Genomic DNA, 17,328 nt, shown 5'->3' on the forward strand with positions numbered 1-17,328 from the left:
GATACCCTGCCGATATATATCAGATTTCATTTGTAGATCTTTTTGATTTTTCTACCGGAAGGCAAGCATATTTACAAGTTGATCTACTAATATTATATTTTCGCTGTAATTTCGTTAAGTTTTGATGTCGGAAAGGGCTGACAAAATGAAGGTGCCGCAGCCTGCAATTGGAGAACAACCAACTCCCCCTACCGACAAATCTCCGACAGAGAAACCAAACTCCACAACGCTGTTAATGGAAGGGGATCCAGTGGAGCCGAATCGCTGTTGTTGGATCTGCTTGGTCACGGATGAGGAAGAACGTCTGCCTTGGGTAAATCCGTGTTCATGTCCAGGAACCACCAAGTGGGTGCATCAGAGTTGTCTTCTCCACTGGATCGACGAGAAGAAGCACGAGGGGACCGGAGAACAAGACGTTTCCTGTCCACAGTGCCAGACGAAGTACGTAGTGTACCCGAATTTGAAGAAGTTCCCAGCTTTGTTGGAAATGATCGACCATTTCATCTCCTGCTTCCTGAGTCCTTGCCTGGCGGCGATCTTCATGGCTGTCTCTGTCTATTGGATCGCCATTACATACGGAGCGTTGACATTTTTGCAGATTGCTGGCCGGGACCGCGGCATATCTATATTTCAGTCGGGCGATCCTTCAATTATCATAATCCTGGTCGCACTTCCATTAATCCCACTTGGACTGATACTTTTCCGCTTGATTCCTTGGGAGGATGCCCTGTTGCGCTTGTTTCGAAACTGTGCATCGGTGGTGCGAAAACTTCCCTTTATGAAGCACAGTCGGGAATTTGAGTACCAGAATCATTCAATTTTTCTACCTCTGCCGGAACCCATTTCAAAAGAACGCGTATTCTGCGGAGCCGTCCTTCTGCCCACCATATCATACCTTGTTGGAAATCTTATCTTTCGTTCTGTGGACAACGCGGTCAAACGTACTCTGCTTGGATGTCTTACTTTTGTTATAGTTAAAGGCATCTTAAAAATGTATCTGAAGCATGAGCAATATGTACGCTGCACCAAGCGTCACGTTCTAAATTACACAGAGAACGCAGCAGGACAGGAGCAACAAGAGGGTTAAGGAAGATCGGTTTTTACCTCCCTCCAACCCTCGACAATATCAAGTTCTAGAAAAGATTACACAAGTAATTAAGCTAAATCAATTGTAAGGTATATAATTACCAACGATCAAAAGTATAACTATTCCTGGCTCTTAAATTTACACTAGATACAACAATTTAAAATTGACTGATTACTATCTTTTCACCAAAAACTAATGTATCCTCTGCGCCATTCATAAATAATCGTTAAAGCATTTATTAATTTATGTATAATAGTTTACAGCTAACAGTAGGAAATGGTGTCTAAATGTAATGTACTCGCTAGGATCTCTATGTACGATTGATCGGGGCCCCCCAAATACTGAAGTCAACTCTGTATCGAGGGAGCGATCGCCGAGAACTAAAACTCCAATGTATATTTTAACTATACAAAAAATACTGTATGCCGTGTGTATGTGTCCAATGAACTTGGCTGCAACTCAGATGCGTTTAAGTAACTGCGTGCCACCTTAAGTAATCCTCGCCTGCCGTCTCGCTTCGTTCGCCTTCAGTGCCTGGTTCCTGGAGCTGCCTCGTCCAACAACTCGTTCAGTTGTTGGGCTCCTGCTTGTATTGTTATTGTCGGTTGTTGACACCCTCGGGGTTGTGGCTGCTGACCATGCTGTGCTCCATATTCTTGACGATCACGTAGTTGGTGATGTGGTTAATGGCCTCGTCCTGCAGCCGCTCCGGCCAGCGCTTCATGTACGACTTGATGAAGTCGCCGAACGTGTCCACCTTATCCGGAGTGCTCTTGTGGGTGTCCACGATGTTCTTCACAATGTCCACGAACTTGTCGTAGTCCTCGTGCGACTTTTTGATCTTCTGGTAGTTGGCCACGCCCCCGTTGGTGTTGCCCCCACCGCCTCCACTTGCTCCGCTTCCTCCGGCTGCCGCATTCATTTGCTGATCCATGTTGTTGTCCGCCAGGCGAGCCGAGGCAGCGGCAGCCACTGCCGCCACGGCCGCCGAAGAGGCCATGAAATTGTCCACGCTGCCTGCATTGGGAGGCGGCTGGGAGTGGTCCATAAAGTGACGGTGCATTCCGTACTCGGTCCTGCAAATTGCAATTATTATTAAGAGATGATTAGAATTAGTTTTGTTCGATTAGCGCTCACTTATAGAACCCCTCCGTGTTGTTGCTATTAAACTCTTGCTGAGACATTGGATTTTTCCAAACTGGTGACTCGGATGTAGATGGTAAACTGCTAGTATTGGATGCACTCGTCATGCGTTTTTCTCTGCGGATTGATTGAGATAATAGTTACTTTGGTTCAAGTTAAAGTACCAATTGTTTTGATGGTGATTAAGAGAAATTACTAATATAGTTTCTCTTGTAACCCATATTATATCTTATATAGTCTGAAACCCACTTGTAACCGGTGTGCGCGGCCAGACTCTTGAATACATCATCCACTTGACTGTAGAACTTCCAGGTGCTTATTATGCCCGTGGTCTCGAAGGTCTTTTGCTCCTGTCGGTAGCGCTGCGTGAGATTGTTGACTTTGAAGTGAACCTCTAGTGCGGTTACAGGGACGCCCAGCGAGGTTAGCTGCTTGGCCATTGCCACATAGAGATGGCCATTGCGTTTGATGGTGCGCAGCTCATAGGCGCAGACTTTCCATAGTTTGATCAGCTCTAGAACACCACTATCCTCCCATTGTCGGCGCTTTTTGTTGAATTTTTCATACTGTTGGGGTGGTGGGATAAATGGGTCATAATGTCTTGATAAGTTGGCTAATTGCACAGAGAACTTACAGGCATTTCACATGGGTCTTACTGCCGACAACTGGGATTGCCCGACAAACTTCGTCTGCCAGCTGAAGCAGGACATGAAGCGGTTTCTCTAGTAGACAGGCATTTTGTACACGGATCCACTCCTGAAACAATAATTTAAATAAAATAATTTTAATAAATTTAGTACAATTAAGTAGCCTGTTTTGCGAATCTTTGCGAATGGTAGCTAGAAAAAAATCGTTCCGAATAACTTTGAAAGTTATTTAAGTTCCTTAGCTGTAAATAAACAACATAACATATGGTTTATATGAACCATGTTTGATGACAATTTAATACCAATGAAACTGTAATTAATATTTTAAAGCTGTCAGAGGTTCAAGACACCTAATACTCAACCTAAGCCGCCCCCAAACGGGGATTATGACATGAATGGCCCCTTTTATACCGATGCCATTATAATTGTAGATTTCACTGGGTAGTCGTGGAGTTAAAGGGTATACTGTGCTTGTGGAAAAGTAGTCAACAAACAAAGGAGATTTGTAGATTGTATTATAAATTATTTAAATAAATATTTTGTTCAAAAGCAAGCAAGAAAAAAATGGAAAATAATTCTGACCTTCAAAATTATATGTTATTTGTATTATTCAAGATTGGAATTGATAATTTATTATCTCTATATTATTTTTCAAGATAAGACCACTTGGAAGTTAATTACGATATGTCCTTTAAGGACTTATATCTGTTGTATTCTGCCCACTTTCAGGATAGTTACCATATAAGGTTTATTTCAACAAAACCCAGTCGTAATCCCTTGGGTATGCAACACATTTTCTAACACTAGAGGGTATCTCACAATCGCTACACTCGGCTGTATCTTTTATTCTGGCTTTCAATTATCATTAAGCCGGCACACACACACACTGAAAGAGCTCAGCCTCTCCCGCAAATCGCACACACATGTGCAAATGTAATGCGAACCGAACGGTAAACAAATATTAATTGTGCGAGCGAAACAAGTTGCAAATTGCATTCCGCAAGAAGAAGATGGACTGCGAAGTGGATGCGGCGACGGCTGGAATCGAAGTGAAGCGGTAATTCAAGTATACAAGGGAGTAGAGATGTTCAGATACGGATGAAGATGCTCCGCCGACGTCGACTGCGACGTCACTTGCTTGATGGGGTCGGAAGAGGGGGCGGGGGAGCCTATGTAATTTGCGGGGGGAGATGTTACTTTTCTCGAATACACAAACGCACATACTTTTTCCCTTTCTGAGATACACACACACACACACTCACGTCACATCCACATCCGATTTTCTTGCGTTGATTGCGTTCTATTGTTATGCTCTTGTTCTCCATGCACCGCAAAGAACAACAACAAACGTCGAACAGCGGCGGCACAAAACTTAATAATAAGACAAATAATTAAATTTTAATTATCTTCAAGAGGGAAACACACGAAAAACGTAGTTTTGTAGCTCCTACGCTGCGCAGCTCTCGCCATTCGACTCTATAATGATGTTCTCCGGAGAGCAACAAGGTGTGAGCAGTGCAGCTAGTGTGTCATGGCTGGCAGTGCTGACAGGTCAGAGAAAATAAGGAAATAAATTTGTATTTTCAAACTGTGTTTCCTCATTTAAATAAAATGGATTAATTAACATAAAATAAATATCAATTTTCTCGTGTTTTTCTGTAATGCTTTATCAGCATTTGACCATTTAAATAATTTAATAAGACATCGAATTAAAGTGTTTGTATATGGATCATTAAAGAAACAGTGAATCGAAATGGCGAAACTTGAGGATATAAACTGTTTTAAACAAGGGTTTAGACTTACCTACAGAGTATATTTAAGAATGTTTCCAGCTAAAGCCGTTTAAAAAATATAGATCTGTCCAGAAAAAGGACAGATTGTCAGCACTGATGGTGTGGAGTTGCCAGATGGTGGCGGTGAAAATACGTTGGAGCTTCAAAGGGCGCGAAATGGGAAATTTTTATTTTCAGGTTTTTTGGGGAGAATAGAACCCCGAGTCATCTGCCATTTTCTTGCCCGCCAATCTCTATACTCGTTAGGGCGCCACAAAGAAAACGCGTTTCATCGCTCATCATCATCATTTTCGGCTCCAACTCCCTTCCACACAAACGCTTTTGTTGGAACATAATGCACACACAGATACACGCACACAGTAACGCCAACACGTATTTGCCGGTCATCATCATCATCATTAGGTTGTGCGATGGAGCAACAACAACAACGATAGCGGCTCCCAAATGCGAACGTCATTAGCGGGCTAAATAACAAAAAATGATAATGTGGCTGCCACACAGTCATCAGTGGCTTGGCTTTGGTTCGGGGTAAGGTAATCATCATTAAATTGCACATCGTCTCGTTGGAACCGGGGGGCGGAGAGGGGGCGTGGCAAGGCGGAAGAAAAAGAAATTGGGGGAAGCGAAAATCCAATAACAAGGTCACCAGATATTTGAACGTTTATTTTTATAGCATTTGGGGATTTGGCTAAAAATATTTATAGCATACTTTTTTTTTGTTGGTGTGTAGTCATTTAATTTTGAAATATGTATTCCTACAACTTTTGATTAGAATGATTTATTTATTTTATTTTAGTTTGCGTTTTAGAGTGAACCAAAAATTCATGATGTTCTGACTGTAATAATGTTTTGAATTCCTATTTTCCATTGACACCCTAAGTGAGTTTTGAAATTTTAACCAAATGTAAATAAATTTGTTCCTTTTTGGCTTAAACATTACTCAGCACTTGTCGTTTAGAAATAGAAAATTAATTTGTCATCATCATCATCAAGAATTTGACATTTATGCGGCTCCAAAATACCTACCATCTCATCCTTCTTTTATACAGAGGAAGACAGCTTTATAACAACTACCAGAAAAACACAAAATTTAAATTTGGTTTCAAAATTTAATACAAATATTTTTCTATTATTTATTTTTTTAGATGTTATAAATACCGTTTTTTATAACTGACTTGCTAAATAATTAAATAATTTAGTAACTACAATAATTTATAAAAGTTTATTATTAGAAATTAGATAAATGCACTTGAATATTTTGGTTTGAATTTATGGAAACTTTGTTACTATTGCCTTAAGCGCAGCTGTAGACATTACTATTTGTTCTGACATACAGTTTACCTACATTTGCCGGTCATCATCATTAGGTTGTTAGGCGAAGACAGCATCAGCTCCCAAATGCGAACGTCATTAGTGCCGGGAAAAGCAACAAAGACCCCGCTCGTGGTACCCATAATGCTTCAGTAATCATCATTAAAGTGCACATGGCCCCAAGGTGAGGCGTTCGGTTCCGAGAAGGAGGGTGGCTGTGGCACCCAATCAAGGTCAGCTGATTTATACAGACACATTTATTTCTTATCCTACTCAGCACTTAGTTTAAACGGGGACCCCGGTATGTGTTGCTCTCCCCACTTTACCACCAGAATATAATCTCCAGGATCGCACACCCTGTAGGTAACCCTGTGAATGCTGCGTCCCAAGTGTTTGACCACCACCTCCTCGCAAGGACCTCGTTGTCCCAGGACTCCCACCAGGAGCATGTTGCTCCCCGCTTGGCTGCAGTCCACTGTGAACTCGTTGCGCTCCACCAAACTGACATGGGTAAGTCCTAGTCCACGACTATGCACTTTACTGACATCCGAATCCAAGATGGGCACTAATCGAATAAAGATATTAAAGAAAAGATTAGTTGGGTGGATTTTAAAGTCTTCTTATAATATACATTTTCAATTTTATGATCTTAAAAATGTCAGTCAGCTGTTATAATAGATTCCTATTGATACATATTGATATAGTAGGTTTTATGTTTTAAACCTTTAAAAAAATGTTATTCAGAATTATGATTTTTTTTTTGCAAAATTCTTATATAAATCCATAAAATGAGTCCATCTTGTACCAATGTACCAGAAATCTTACAATTTATCAGACTTCGGATTTCTCCAGAACTGAATTATATTTACAAAAACCATACCTAAATTATTTGACGGTTTTCCTTCAATGGATTCCGGAGTCCCTGCTATGGCCACGATAATAAAAGGTGACCTAGGGAGGGTTACGGAATTGCACTTGATGTGGACCTTGTAGAGTCCCGCTCCGGCAGCCAATTGGCAATCGATCTGGAAGCGCTCTGGGTCCAACTGTTGCTGGTGGACAGGCTGGATGGGTTGGCCACTAGGACCCTCGACACGCACCTCGAAGTTACCCTTGACCCCGTTGCGCTTGATGATGAATCCCATCGAGCTGTTGACCCTCACCGCCCCGCTGGGGAAGTGGAGCAGCTGCACCTTGCCGGCATTGGTCAGCTCGGGCGCCACATAAACGCGTGGCGGTTCCGAGGGATAGGCATCTAAAAAGTCGGGGGATAAGTCGTTTATAAATAGCCGGTTCGATGTTTACTTCCTCATCGACGGTACTCACCCGCATCGGGCGTCCGCTGGTAGCGCCCAAAAATACCGCCCTCCTCCGGACTGTTGCCCTCCAGGCCACTCCCACTCCCACTTTGGCTGGAAGAGGAGGTGGAGGAGGCGGCCTGCGTATTCAGACGCATCTCCTGTGACACTTTGAACATACCGCAGATGTTTTGGAATTCTTTCCTAATCTCCTTTACGGTTTTCTAAATATTTTTTCCAAATTTAATTAGCGACTGCCCGGGGCGTGCTCCTTCGACCGACTGAACTCAGTGCTCTCCATCGGCTCCATTCGAAAAAATTCTCAATCGCAGCGAAATTCTCTCGAAATGCCCGATTCTCGATCTCGGATCTCAGTACTCTCCCCATTCGATGGGGCAAATGTTTATGATATTTGTTTGCCGGGCAGGCTGCCAAATATACAAGCTACATATATGTACGTATGCTATAAGTCGGGTGCCGGACCAGCCAGACGCGATACCAATCTAAACAAGAGAGTACGCTGCCCGGAATTCGGAATTTACTTTGTTATAAATCGAAGACATTTTAATTTGAATTGCTGAATTAACACCATTTATTGAAGATATAAAAACACTTAAAAAGAATACTCAAAGAGCTCATGAAATGTGAGAACTTTGTTTAAAAAACCAATAAAATTTGCTACTAAAAAGTAAAGGATTCAACATTTTTAGAGCTTTTAGTATACCTACATATATGTGGCCCAATTTAATTATTCCTCTGGTACAAAATTATCAAGGGAATCAGAATTACTCCAATAAAACGCAAATTAGGTCAACGAGCGAATAAATCAACGAGTCGGTTGTTTGAGTTACGAAAGGCATTCATTGTTTTAAAAGTTCGAAATTGTTGTATTTTTTTAGTGACGAGCAGCAATTTAAATTTAAATAATAACAAATTTTAGAATACATTAAAGAAATGTATACTCTGTGGAGATCTAAACAGGAAGAACTAAGTTTAATGGGATTTCGGGGAAACTGCATCCACTTAAGGATTTTGCCTGATGTCGAAACCATGCTGGAGATTGTGGTAGAAATGGGGATAGACGACCATATCCGTGTTGGTCAAGTGACCGGTTTCGTAAAGATTGCTATAGATCTGTGGAGAAATATCTGTTAGCACGAATTACAAACTATAGAATTCTAATAACTCCTACATTCTCAGTAATCTTGAGAGTTCTTATGGCCTCCGAGCGCATGTGCAGCCATGTGTGACGCAGTCGCTCTTCTGCATCCGAAATAAATCCCGGAGCCCAATTCTCCCTCAGCCGGAAGAGATTCATCCGGTTCTTCTCACGCACTGCCCTTGGAAGCATCACAGCATGTCGCTTACGGGCATCCCGCTTGAACTTTCCATTCAGCATCTGCTGCTGCTTGGCCTTCTTCTCCTCGATCTGGATACGCATCTTCCGGGCGAGATCCTCCCGCTTTTTGCTGGCTGCTGTCTCCGCGAATATGGACACCTGATTGGATTGAGCATAGAAACGGGTATAGTAGTCCAACTTTGTCAGATCCGGTGGAGGCATTATCTTCCTAAAATTTCCCAAATGACTCTCCTCCCAGGCGATTTGCTGGGCCAATGGCCCTTGATCCTCAACATCTGCTTCAATAGCTATGGGATTGAGGTTGGGTTCTGCATTGGCCATCTTGATATCTAATTTGGCCTTGGAGGTGCCGCCACCAGCAACTCGAGGACGCGGAACTGGCCTGGAATAAAGAGAAATGGGAATGAATACCGATATGTCTTATAATATTAGATACGCCCTTTACTTGTACGACGTTACGTTCTAATCTTTAACTTAAAAAAAACTAGCACTTACGGCTCTCCCCTGATTTTGAGCAGTCGCTGCTTGACCCTCTTGCGGTCCTCCCTGAGGATCTGTCTCTTGTCCGCCAGCACGGTGCTGACCAAGTTCAGGGTATCCCGGATGAGAGGTCGCTTCACCTCCCGGTCCACCTGTTCGTTGGTATGAAAGCTGGGCGAGTGGTTCACCTCAAGTATATAGGGCTTCAGTTTCCAGTCCACCAGGATATCAAATCCGAGTATCTCGAAGCAGGCCTGGATCTTGTCGTGTCCCGGAAAACAGGCATGGTAATTGTGCTTCAGCACTGGCCAAGCACTCAGCACCGTCTTGATTATCACATCATCCACATTGCTCCAGAACTCCTCCACATCATAGTTGTGCCGCCTCATCCAGTTGTTGATGGCGCTCAGTTTCCTCTTGCTTCCACAATCATCATTATCACAAAGTTCGTAGTGGGAATTGCGTTTATTCACGGAATAGTTGGTCAGGTGCATGTAGAGATCATTGGCGTTTCCAGGCGTGGGTTCCACGTACTTGTTGGTGGCAAACCGAGCTAATCCCTCGTTATAGACAAAGATGCGCAGAGGATCCACGGAGGTAATCAATGTGTATACCCGCAGGTCGAATTTATAGCCATCGATGAGGAGGGGCTTTAAATGGAGATTAGTATTAGCTTAAAGATGAGATTGAAGAAGTACTCCTTAATACCCTGTGTATGTACGTCTGACAGATGAGTCGCTCATGAGGCCCAATCGTCTTCAGATCGTTGGTCAGCCAGATGCCACGCCCTTGGGCCCCTGAATCTGGTTTCAGGATGAAGGTGCGTTTGTGATTTAAGGCATAGTTCATGGCATCTCCATAACTAAAATGAGTTATATCAAATTTTATCACTTCAATATGACTTTCAAATCTTACTCCGCCGGCAGCATCCAGGTCTTGGGGAAGATCTTATAGTCCTGCGGGTAGAGCTTCAGCATCCTGTTCAGATTTCGCGACAGCAGATCCTTGCGACAGATCTCAATCATGCCTGGAAAGTGGTTGATCTGCTGGAAACGCTTCATGTTCTTAAACAGCTCTACGCCGGGAAAGGAGTCCGACCAGAGGATGTTCCACAGCTTGGACTCCTTGACCAACTTGTAACCCAGTGTCTTGGAAATCTTGCCGATCATGGCATAGCGCGAGTTGGATACGCAAATGGTGCTCTTGGTTTCGCTGGAATTAAGGGCAATAAGTTTATAAAGTTTATAATAATATACCTAAGAGAGATCACCTGGCTGCACGTTCCTCGTCGAGGTTCTTGGGTGGATTAACCAACCGAGTGGGGCATTCAACCCGATAGGTTGTGTTGTTCAGCTGGATAAAGCCCTGTAGCTTCGCCTCTGCTCCAGGCACGGGACTATTTTGACCTGAAGATTGTCCGTAATATGGAGAGATCTCATCCGTTTCCTTGCCGGCGGAAGCCTTCTTCTTCAGGCCCCGGGTTTTCTTCCCCCGTCGCCGCGGGGATGCGGGCTGTTGGGAAGGCGATTGCCCTGGACTGAACCATTCCCTATCCGAACACGGCTGCTCACTAAGTGCCATGTCCAAGTGGCGAACGACACGACTCCTCTGCTCGCGATCCTTCCGGATTTTATCCTTGGAAAAGTGGCGCAGCTCCTGAATCCTCTTGTAAAACTTGGAATTTTTCAAATTCATTGTTCGTATCGCTTTGGCCGCTAGTCGTTCTCGATTAGAAATGGGAAATTTATCACTGGCTAAAACCTATGGTTATAAAATGGGTTCGTGTCTATTAGAAGGCCGGAATTATTCACGAATAAAAACGTTATTATTTTGCCTTGATTGTGTTGCGAAATTGAAAATAGTTAGAACCGAAATGACGCTAAAATAAATACGTAACTCTACTGAGCACGTCGCAGTTTTGAGTTTAAAATCACCGTATTTCCAAAGTACAATTTTGTGGGATTTTTCACAAAAACAAAATGATTTTTCTGATCAACATGACAATAAAAACTAAGTATACAAAGTTTTAATAAAAAATCGTATCAACACTTACATTTTTTTAACAATAAGTCTTTAAGGGGTTTTCTTAATTTTGTAATATAATATTAATATTGCGATAGATCACAAAATTCATTTACATATGTGGGAAAAATTGTGAGCATGGGTGAAATGGTGCTTCGGGCTTTTTAAGTTCGTTTATAACAAGGCACTAAAGTTTTTATAAGTTATTAAACATCATTGCGGAATGGCTTAAAACGGTTAAGGACTTTATCCATCGAAGGTCGATTTAGCGGATCCAATGCAGTGCAGTTCAGCCCCGCCGCGATGGCACACAGGCACATGTCCAGCTCCTCGCCCATTGGTGTGGCAAGATGCTTGTCCAGCACCTCCATCTTGTTCTGCTCCCAATGCTGCTTCACGTACTCGAGCAAGTCCTGCTGCAGATCATTTTTGGGCAGTCTGTCCGTCACCTGGCGGCCTGTAAAAACTTCCAGCAGCACAATGCCAAAACTGTAGACGTCCACGCCTGTGCTGAGCTGCTTGGAGTTGCGAAACTCAGGTGGCAGGTAGATCCTGGTGCCGAACACCTTCTTTACCAGCATCACAGCGTCTACGGACTTGGGACCCTCGCGGACCAACCCAAAATCACCGATCTTGGGCTGGAGGCATTGATCCAGCAGGATGTTGGCCGGCTTGATGTCTCCATGGATAAGGGGAGTGCTTCTCGCCGTGTGCAGGAAGTAAATTCCTCTGTGGGGATACGAATTAAAGTTTAAGTATCAATCATAGATTATTTTCCACATCTCATTAAGTAACACCCACCTGGCTATTCCGTGGCTGATGTTGAATCGCTGCTGCCAGGTGAGAGCTGGAAGTGGATTCTGGGCCTTGTGCGCCCTCAGGCGATTCTCCAGGGAACCGCCCTTCATCAGCTGGTAGACGAGGCAGGGATTTACCCCATTGATGCTGTACCCGTAGAGGGCCAGAATGTTGTCGTGTCGAATGGTGTTGAGATACTTCAATTCGTTGTAGCTCTGCTGGAGCTCCACCTGGTTCTTGTCGATGTTGGGATAGTTGCGGTAGTTCATCACCTTGATGGCCACCTCCAGTTGCTTCCACTCCCCGCGAAAGACATCTCCAAAGCCGCCCTGTCCCAGACGATTATCGTTATGCCACCCATTCGTGGCCTTCTCAAGCTCATTGTAGTCGATATTCAGCAGGGATTCGGCTGCCCTTTGGACCGTGCTGATGTGGATGTTGCCCAGGGACTCTAGGCTGGGAATCTCCTCCGTCGTGGTCCTCGTTTGATTGTTGTTCGAGTTGCTGACGCCCGAGGAGGAGGGAAACGGTGGTCCATTGTCCACCTTGGCACTGGAATCGGGTGCAGCCCTCAGCTCACTGATGGTGGGTACGCTTCTGGGAATGTACTTGTGCAGATCTTCGCTGACGTAGTCCTTGATCAATCGCATGGCGTTGTGCAGCTTTAATCTAAAACGTAATGGAGGAGTCACTCCTGGGATCACTTGAGGTCTTATCTCTAATTGACTCACTTTTTGAACAAAGCAAATAAAGTTTGAACCGTGTGATTGTACTGGCCGCCCCAAATGTTGAGGAACTCATTAGAGGCTGAGCGACCCCTCTGCTTCTGGCCGCTGATCTGCTCCACTTGCTCCGGATAAAGTTTAACGGCGGTGGCCAACTGTTGCCACACATCCAGGGCGTCCAGGTGGGCACATAGCTGGGCACGCACGGGCAGCGGCAGCAGACGGATGACCATTGTGTTATCCAAGTGGGAACGCGATCTGGTCCTGTTGCCATTCACCTGGTTTTGAGCCGATGCCTCGGCTTCCGCGGTCTCGTTGCCACTCATCTTTCACTGGACAGTGGGCGGTTCAACTGGTTGCGACTGATTCATGCGGTCTGCGTCTCCGGATGCAATCGAATCTGCTGGAAAGGGGAAGAGTCGCGGGATGGGAACCTGTTGCAGCGTTACGAAAATCGGTTTGGGGTAAATTCCCAACTCGATGAGATCAAAACAGGCAGACGACTTGTTAACAGAGCGGCTAACAGCGAAGCAACAGGTGATTAACGGCGGTTAAACTTAGGGTGACCATTTGGCATACAGTGTTTGCCATTACAGCTAATGTTTAGCTACTATCAGAGACGGAAGTTTGTCTGCCAGATAAGTGTTGGGCTTTCCCGCCAAAAATGTTTATTGTTTTCTAACTAATTTGTTATTATTATATCCATTGCTAATAAAAGCGTTTGATAAACCACACCTTTACCAATCCTAGAATCATGCCTATGAAGATTAAAGCTTAAACGGATTTGCTTCGGGATTGTGGAACTGATACTCCCGACTTTGAGAATTGCATACAAAAATATATTTAAGTAGAAGTAGAAGTATATTAAAGTAAACGTTAGGCTGGGCAAAAACTTACTTTTAAAGTTGTTCATTATTTATTTAATTTATTGATTGTTTCCATAACTTCTATTATTCTACCGATATTTTCTACATCCCTGGTATCCACCAGGCGGCATTTTCAAGCGGTCCTCCGTCTGGTCACACTTCGCCCTACATCGTCACGGACGCATCACTATCGCTAATTCTTCGCTTCGCTTCGCCCATTTATAATTCAGCAAATACGTCAATTACCGAGCCAGCGCACGGAAAAGCCTCAAGCTGGCGGAGAAAAAGGTTCAGATGGCCCTGTGCCAGACGTCGGTGGTGAGTGTTTGGGATCGATGGGAACCCCCATCTGTGTCATCGTAGTGGGATAAAATGCATCCATATGGAGGACTTCCCATAAAGGTGTCCCTCCTACTTCTTCCGCCCGCCGTCCTCGCGGGAAAGTGAAAGCTTTCTCCTTGGACATGGTTGACATAGCATACTTTACCACTGATATGACTGAAATCCGAGATACCTAAACTGCAACCTCTTCAGTTCGTCTGCGTGTGTGTGAGTGCGTGTGCGTGCCCGTCTGGCTGTGGTTGTATTTGTGCGTTCGTTGCCTTGCATTTTTTTTTTATATTTTTGGGTATTTTGGATGTTCAGAGAAGTAGTACGAACTCCCATGGGGGTTATAATTAGCGGTAATGTGCCTCGGTGTAGCGTGCGCCATTATCAGCATGTCGGGGCCTCCTCTTATCGCTCTGATAAAGCAAAACTACGTACTAGGAGAGTAATCGCTGCATACCGGTACATCTTATGTGCACTCCACTCCCCCGTGTACATATGTTCCTTATATGCATATGTACCTATGTACCTTTACATTCTTCGCAAAACAATAAATTTACATACCGCGTTCGAGTTTTGCATATATTACAGCTGCGGCTGATATTTTAATGAGGGTTCAAAAAGCTCGTGTATATGTACATTTTTTACTTCTATAACAAAATGGTCTTTTTTGTTAATTTTGATCATTTTACTTAATCTTTGAACTTACTAAGATAATAGGAATTTAAAAATGAGTTTATCTTAAATACTCCTACTTCTCTCATGCCTTGTTCTTTAAAATGTTATAAATTTGGTACATTCATATTGTCTTGATAAGAACTTGTTTTTTTTTGCAATTTTAAATATAAATAATATTAAGATGAAAATATAATATAGCTCAGTGTCATATTTTTGGTAGATTAAACATACAAAGAATCTTCCCTTTTTGTTTCTCCACTTTTCCGTCCGTTTTAAAATAGAACTAAAGTTGTGGTTCATGAAGCAAGAAAATATTTATAATTATAATCGAAATATAATTCCAGTTCTTACCATGATAGTAAAAATAACACATTTTAAAAACTATTACATTGAAAGCTTATGGTATTGATAAATAAATATTTATTTAAAGATGTAAAACCCCATCAATTTAAAGAGTTTTCTATTTTTAGGGCACTTCATTGAAGCCCTATTACCATAACCCCCACTGTATACTCATTAATAGCAGGGAGTTGAGCAGTAATAATATAATGAGTGTTTAAATCAACACAAACACAGATTTCTTCCACCGATTATAGTCGTGCATTTCGAATTTAATTATATACATTATCCAACCCGCCCTCTTTTCGCTCGCAGCTGAAGGTGTACCATGCCGTAATTGAGGACGTGATCACAAATGTGCGGGACGCGTTTCTGGACGATGGGGTCGACGAGCAGGTGTTGCAGGAGATGAAGCAGATCTGGCGCAACAAGCTGCTGGCCAGTAAGGCCGTCGAGCTGAGCCCGGACTCCAGCGATGGCTCCCACCCACCGCCTATCGTGGCCAACAATCCAAAGGTAGAAGCTCCAGAACCTTTAGGTGGAAATGTTCACGCCTTTCTCATTAGGATCATTACCATAACCATTTGGACTTTACTAAATAAGGAAAATTTTAAGCACTCCATATATATTTATATGTTTTTATGTTGTATGTAACCACTTCACCCCAAAGACATTCCGACTAAGATATCTTGCTTTATCTTCCTTATGCTCAACAACTTGAACCACAACAATGCTACTGCGCCTCACCAACAACATCGACTAATGCGCCGCTTCACACATCATCGAAATTCATAAAAAATACAAATCCACTCATTTCCATCCGCCCTCACATCCAAACGCACTGCAGAGCACCAAGGTAAAGCCATCTGTCTGCCGAAGAAATCAAAGAATTAGACCCATTAATCCTCCATCCCTTTGCAGGCAGCAAATGCCAAGGCCAAAAAGGCCGCAGCCGCCTCTGCGGCCACATCACAACCACAGATCGGCGGCAGCAGCTCCGCAGCCTCGTTGGCGGCGTTAAAGTCACCTGCAGGCATGGCCACAGGCAGCGGGATCAAGAACGGACTGGTGCCCATCAAGCAGGAAGTCAACTCACAGAATCCACCGCCACTGCATCCCACCTCAGGGGCAGCGATGATGCAAAAACAGCAGCAGGCGGCGAGCAGTGGACAGGGCTCCATTCCAATTGTGGCCACGCTGGATCCCAACCGCATTATGCCCGTCAACGTGAGTTAAATCTGGAACCATATTGGTGTATCCCATTTTGATTGTCCATTGGATTTCACAGATCACGCTGCCATCGCCAGCCGGCTCGGCCAGTTCGGAATCTCGAGTGCTCACCATTCAAGTGCCTGCCTCGGCGCTCCAGGAGAATCAGCTGACCCAGATACTGACGGCCCACCTGATTTCGTCCATCATGTCCTTGCCCACCACTTTGGCCTCGTCCGTGCTGCAGCAGCACGTCAATGCAGCCCTGAGCAACGCCAATCACCAGAGTAAGGAGCTACATCCCTTCTGGTTTTCAAATAATATCCAGTATTCTGTGCACATTAGAAAATCTTGCCGCCTCCAAGCAATTGGACGGCGCCCTGGACTCCTCCGATGAGGATGAAAGCGAGGAGAGCGATGACAACATCGACAATGATGACGATGATGATCTAGACAAAGATGACGATGAGGATGTGGAGCATGAAGATGCTGCCGAGGAGGAGCCGCTGAACAGCGAAGACGATGTAACCGACGAAGACTCTGCCGAGATGTTCGATACAGACAATGTAATTGTTTGTCAGTATGATAAGGTAAGTCCTACACAATATATATTTCTACAGGATATTGTAATAAACCTTCTCTGCAGATCACCAGGTCGCGAAACAAATGGAAATTCTATCTCAAAGATGGCATCATGAACATGCGGGGAAAGGACTACGTGTTCCAGAAGTCGAATGGTGACGCCGAGTGGTAGTGACAGCTGAGCAAAGAGCGGCGGCAGTGTGAATATATTTACAAAAGACATCAAACAAAGAGCCTCATCGAATGCGCCTTCAGCCTTGGACATTAGCTAACCAGACAGGACGCTGCCCCCCTTGAAAACATGACCAAGCAACAGCCTGTGCAGGAAAGCCAAGTACTCGGGCCGACACTATCTTATTTTAGTTCCATCTGTTTTGTATTACGCTAGTTAAAGAGTGTGTTGCAATTAACCATCTCAATTAAATGTATTAAATAGAGTGCCGCATAACTTTTGTGTCAATAAACAGAAACACTTGTGAAAATGATCAGACTGTTTTTTCCGATTACGAGAGCAGCAGAACCCATAGTTTCCAGATGTTTTCTTATAAATATACTGTTTTTCCACAATTTAAATATAATTTTGAGGGGCTAATCTTATCAATATTAAGCGTAATGCTATAATTTTTGAAGCTTGGGGGCTTTCATTTTTTGCCAAAATAAAAG

General features: G+C 43.7%; 6 protein-coding genes across 10 annotated transcripts; 2 read left to right on the forward strand and 4 right to left on the reverse strand.

Annotated features, from left to right (window-relative positions):
* Position 1: 1 nt before the first annotated feature.
* LOC108020169 (E3 ubiquitin-protein ligase MARCHF5) lies at positions 2-1,333 on the forward strand. Its single transcript, XM_017088270.4, has one exon. The coding sequence runs from the start codon at positions 125-127 to the stop codon at positions 1,085-1,087; it is 963 nt and encodes a 320-aa protein (XP_016943759.4). The 5' UTR covers positions 2-124; the 3' UTR covers positions 1,088-1,333.
* On the reverse strand, positions 1,308-4,422 carry LOC108020170 (uncharacterized). 3 transcript variants are annotated; one of them, XM_017088273.4, is made up of 5 exons: positions 4,303-4,422; positions 2,865-2,986; positions 2,480-2,796; positions 2,225-2,347; positions 1,308-2,163 (listed from the first exon to the last, which is right to left on the reverse strand). In XM_017088273.4, the coding sequence occupies exons 2-5, from the start codon at positions 2,868-2,870 to the stop codon at positions 1,683-1,685; spliced, it is 927 nt and encodes a 308-aa protein (XP_016943762.2). In that variant the 5' UTR covers positions 2,871-2,986; positions 4,303-4,422; the 3' UTR covers positions 1,308-1,682. The 3 variants fall into 3 exon arrangements, with proteins under 3 accessions (XP_016943762.2, XP_016943761.2, XP_036673507.2); XM_017088272.4 differs by having other exon boundaries at positions 4,140-4,351; XM_036817612.3 differs by lacking the exon at positions 4,303-4,422 and adding an exon at positions 3,616-3,796.
* A 1,441-nt stretch (positions 4,423-5,863) lies between these two features.
* On the reverse strand, positions 5,864-7,582 carry LOC108020155 (filamin-A). The gene is made up of 3 exons (XM_017088256.4): positions 7,308-7,582; positions 6,862-7,236; positions 5,864-6,546 (listed from the first exon to the last, which is right to left on the reverse strand). The coding sequence occupies exons 1-3, from the start codon at positions 7,456-7,458 to the stop codon at positions 6,251-6,253; spliced, it is 822 nt and encodes a 273-aa protein (XP_016943745.4). The 5' UTR covers positions 7,459-7,582; the 3' UTR covers positions 5,864-6,250.
* A 560-nt stretch (positions 7,583-8,142) lies between these two features.
* On the reverse strand, positions 8,143-11,112 carry TTLL6B (Tubulin tyrosine ligase-like 6B). Of its 2 annotated transcripts, XM_036817696.3 has the most exons (7): positions 11,017-11,112; positions 10,390-10,880; positions 10,035-10,331; positions 9,828-9,981; positions 9,135-9,769; positions 8,472-9,021; positions 8,143-8,413 (listed from the first exon to the last, which is right to left on the reverse strand). In XM_036817696.3, exons 2-7 carry the CDS (start codon positions 10,812-10,814, stop codon positions 8,303-8,305), a joined length of 2,172 nt encoding a protein of 723 aa, XP_036673591.3. In that variant the 5' UTR covers positions 10,815-10,880; positions 11,017-11,112; the 3' UTR covers positions 8,143-8,302. The 2 variants fall into 2 exon arrangements, with proteins under 2 accessions (XP_036673591.3, XP_036673589.3); XM_036817694.3 differs by having other exon boundaries at positions 10,390-11,042.
* Positions 11,113-11,130: 18 nt separating this feature from the next.
* Positions 11,131-13,196, reverse strand: pll (serine/threonine-protein kinase pelle). The gene is made up of 3 exons (XM_017088259.4): positions 12,671-13,196; positions 11,943-12,608; positions 11,131-11,870 (listed from the first exon to the last, which is right to left on the reverse strand). The coding sequence occupies exons 1-3, from the start codon at positions 12,988-12,990 to the stop codon at positions 11,348-11,350; spliced, it is 1,509 nt and encodes a 502-aa protein (XP_016943748.3). The 5' UTR covers positions 12,991-13,196; the 3' UTR covers positions 11,131-11,347.
* A 490-nt stretch (positions 13,197-13,686) lies between these two features.
* Positions 13,687-17,150, forward strand: TfIIA-L (transcription factor IIA L). 2 transcript variants are annotated; one of them, XM_017088260.4, is made up of 7 exons: positions 13,687-13,848; positions 15,190-15,390; positions 15,722-15,730; positions 15,796-16,101; positions 16,163-16,370; positions 16,429-16,673; positions 16,730-17,150. In XM_017088260.4, the coding sequence occupies exons 1-7, from the start codon at positions 13,825-13,827 to the stop codon at positions 16,835-16,837; spliced, it is 1,101 nt and encodes a 366-aa protein (XP_016943749.1). In that variant the 5' UTR covers positions 13,687-13,824; the 3' UTR covers positions 16,838-17,150. The 2 variants fall into 2 exon arrangements, with proteins under 2 accessions (XP_016943749.1, XP_016943750.1); XM_017088261.4 differs by lacking the exon at positions 15,722-15,730.
* Positions 17,151-17,328: the final 178 nt, after the last annotated feature.

This window comes from Drosophila suzukii, chromosome 3 (genome assembly GCF_043229965.1).
Source record: "Drosophila suzukii chromosome 3, CBGP_Dsuzu_IsoJpt1.0, whole genome shotgun sequence".
Taxonomy (NCBI): domain Eukaryota; kingdom Metazoa; phylum Arthropoda; class Insecta; order Diptera; family Drosophilidae; genus Drosophila; species Drosophila suzukii.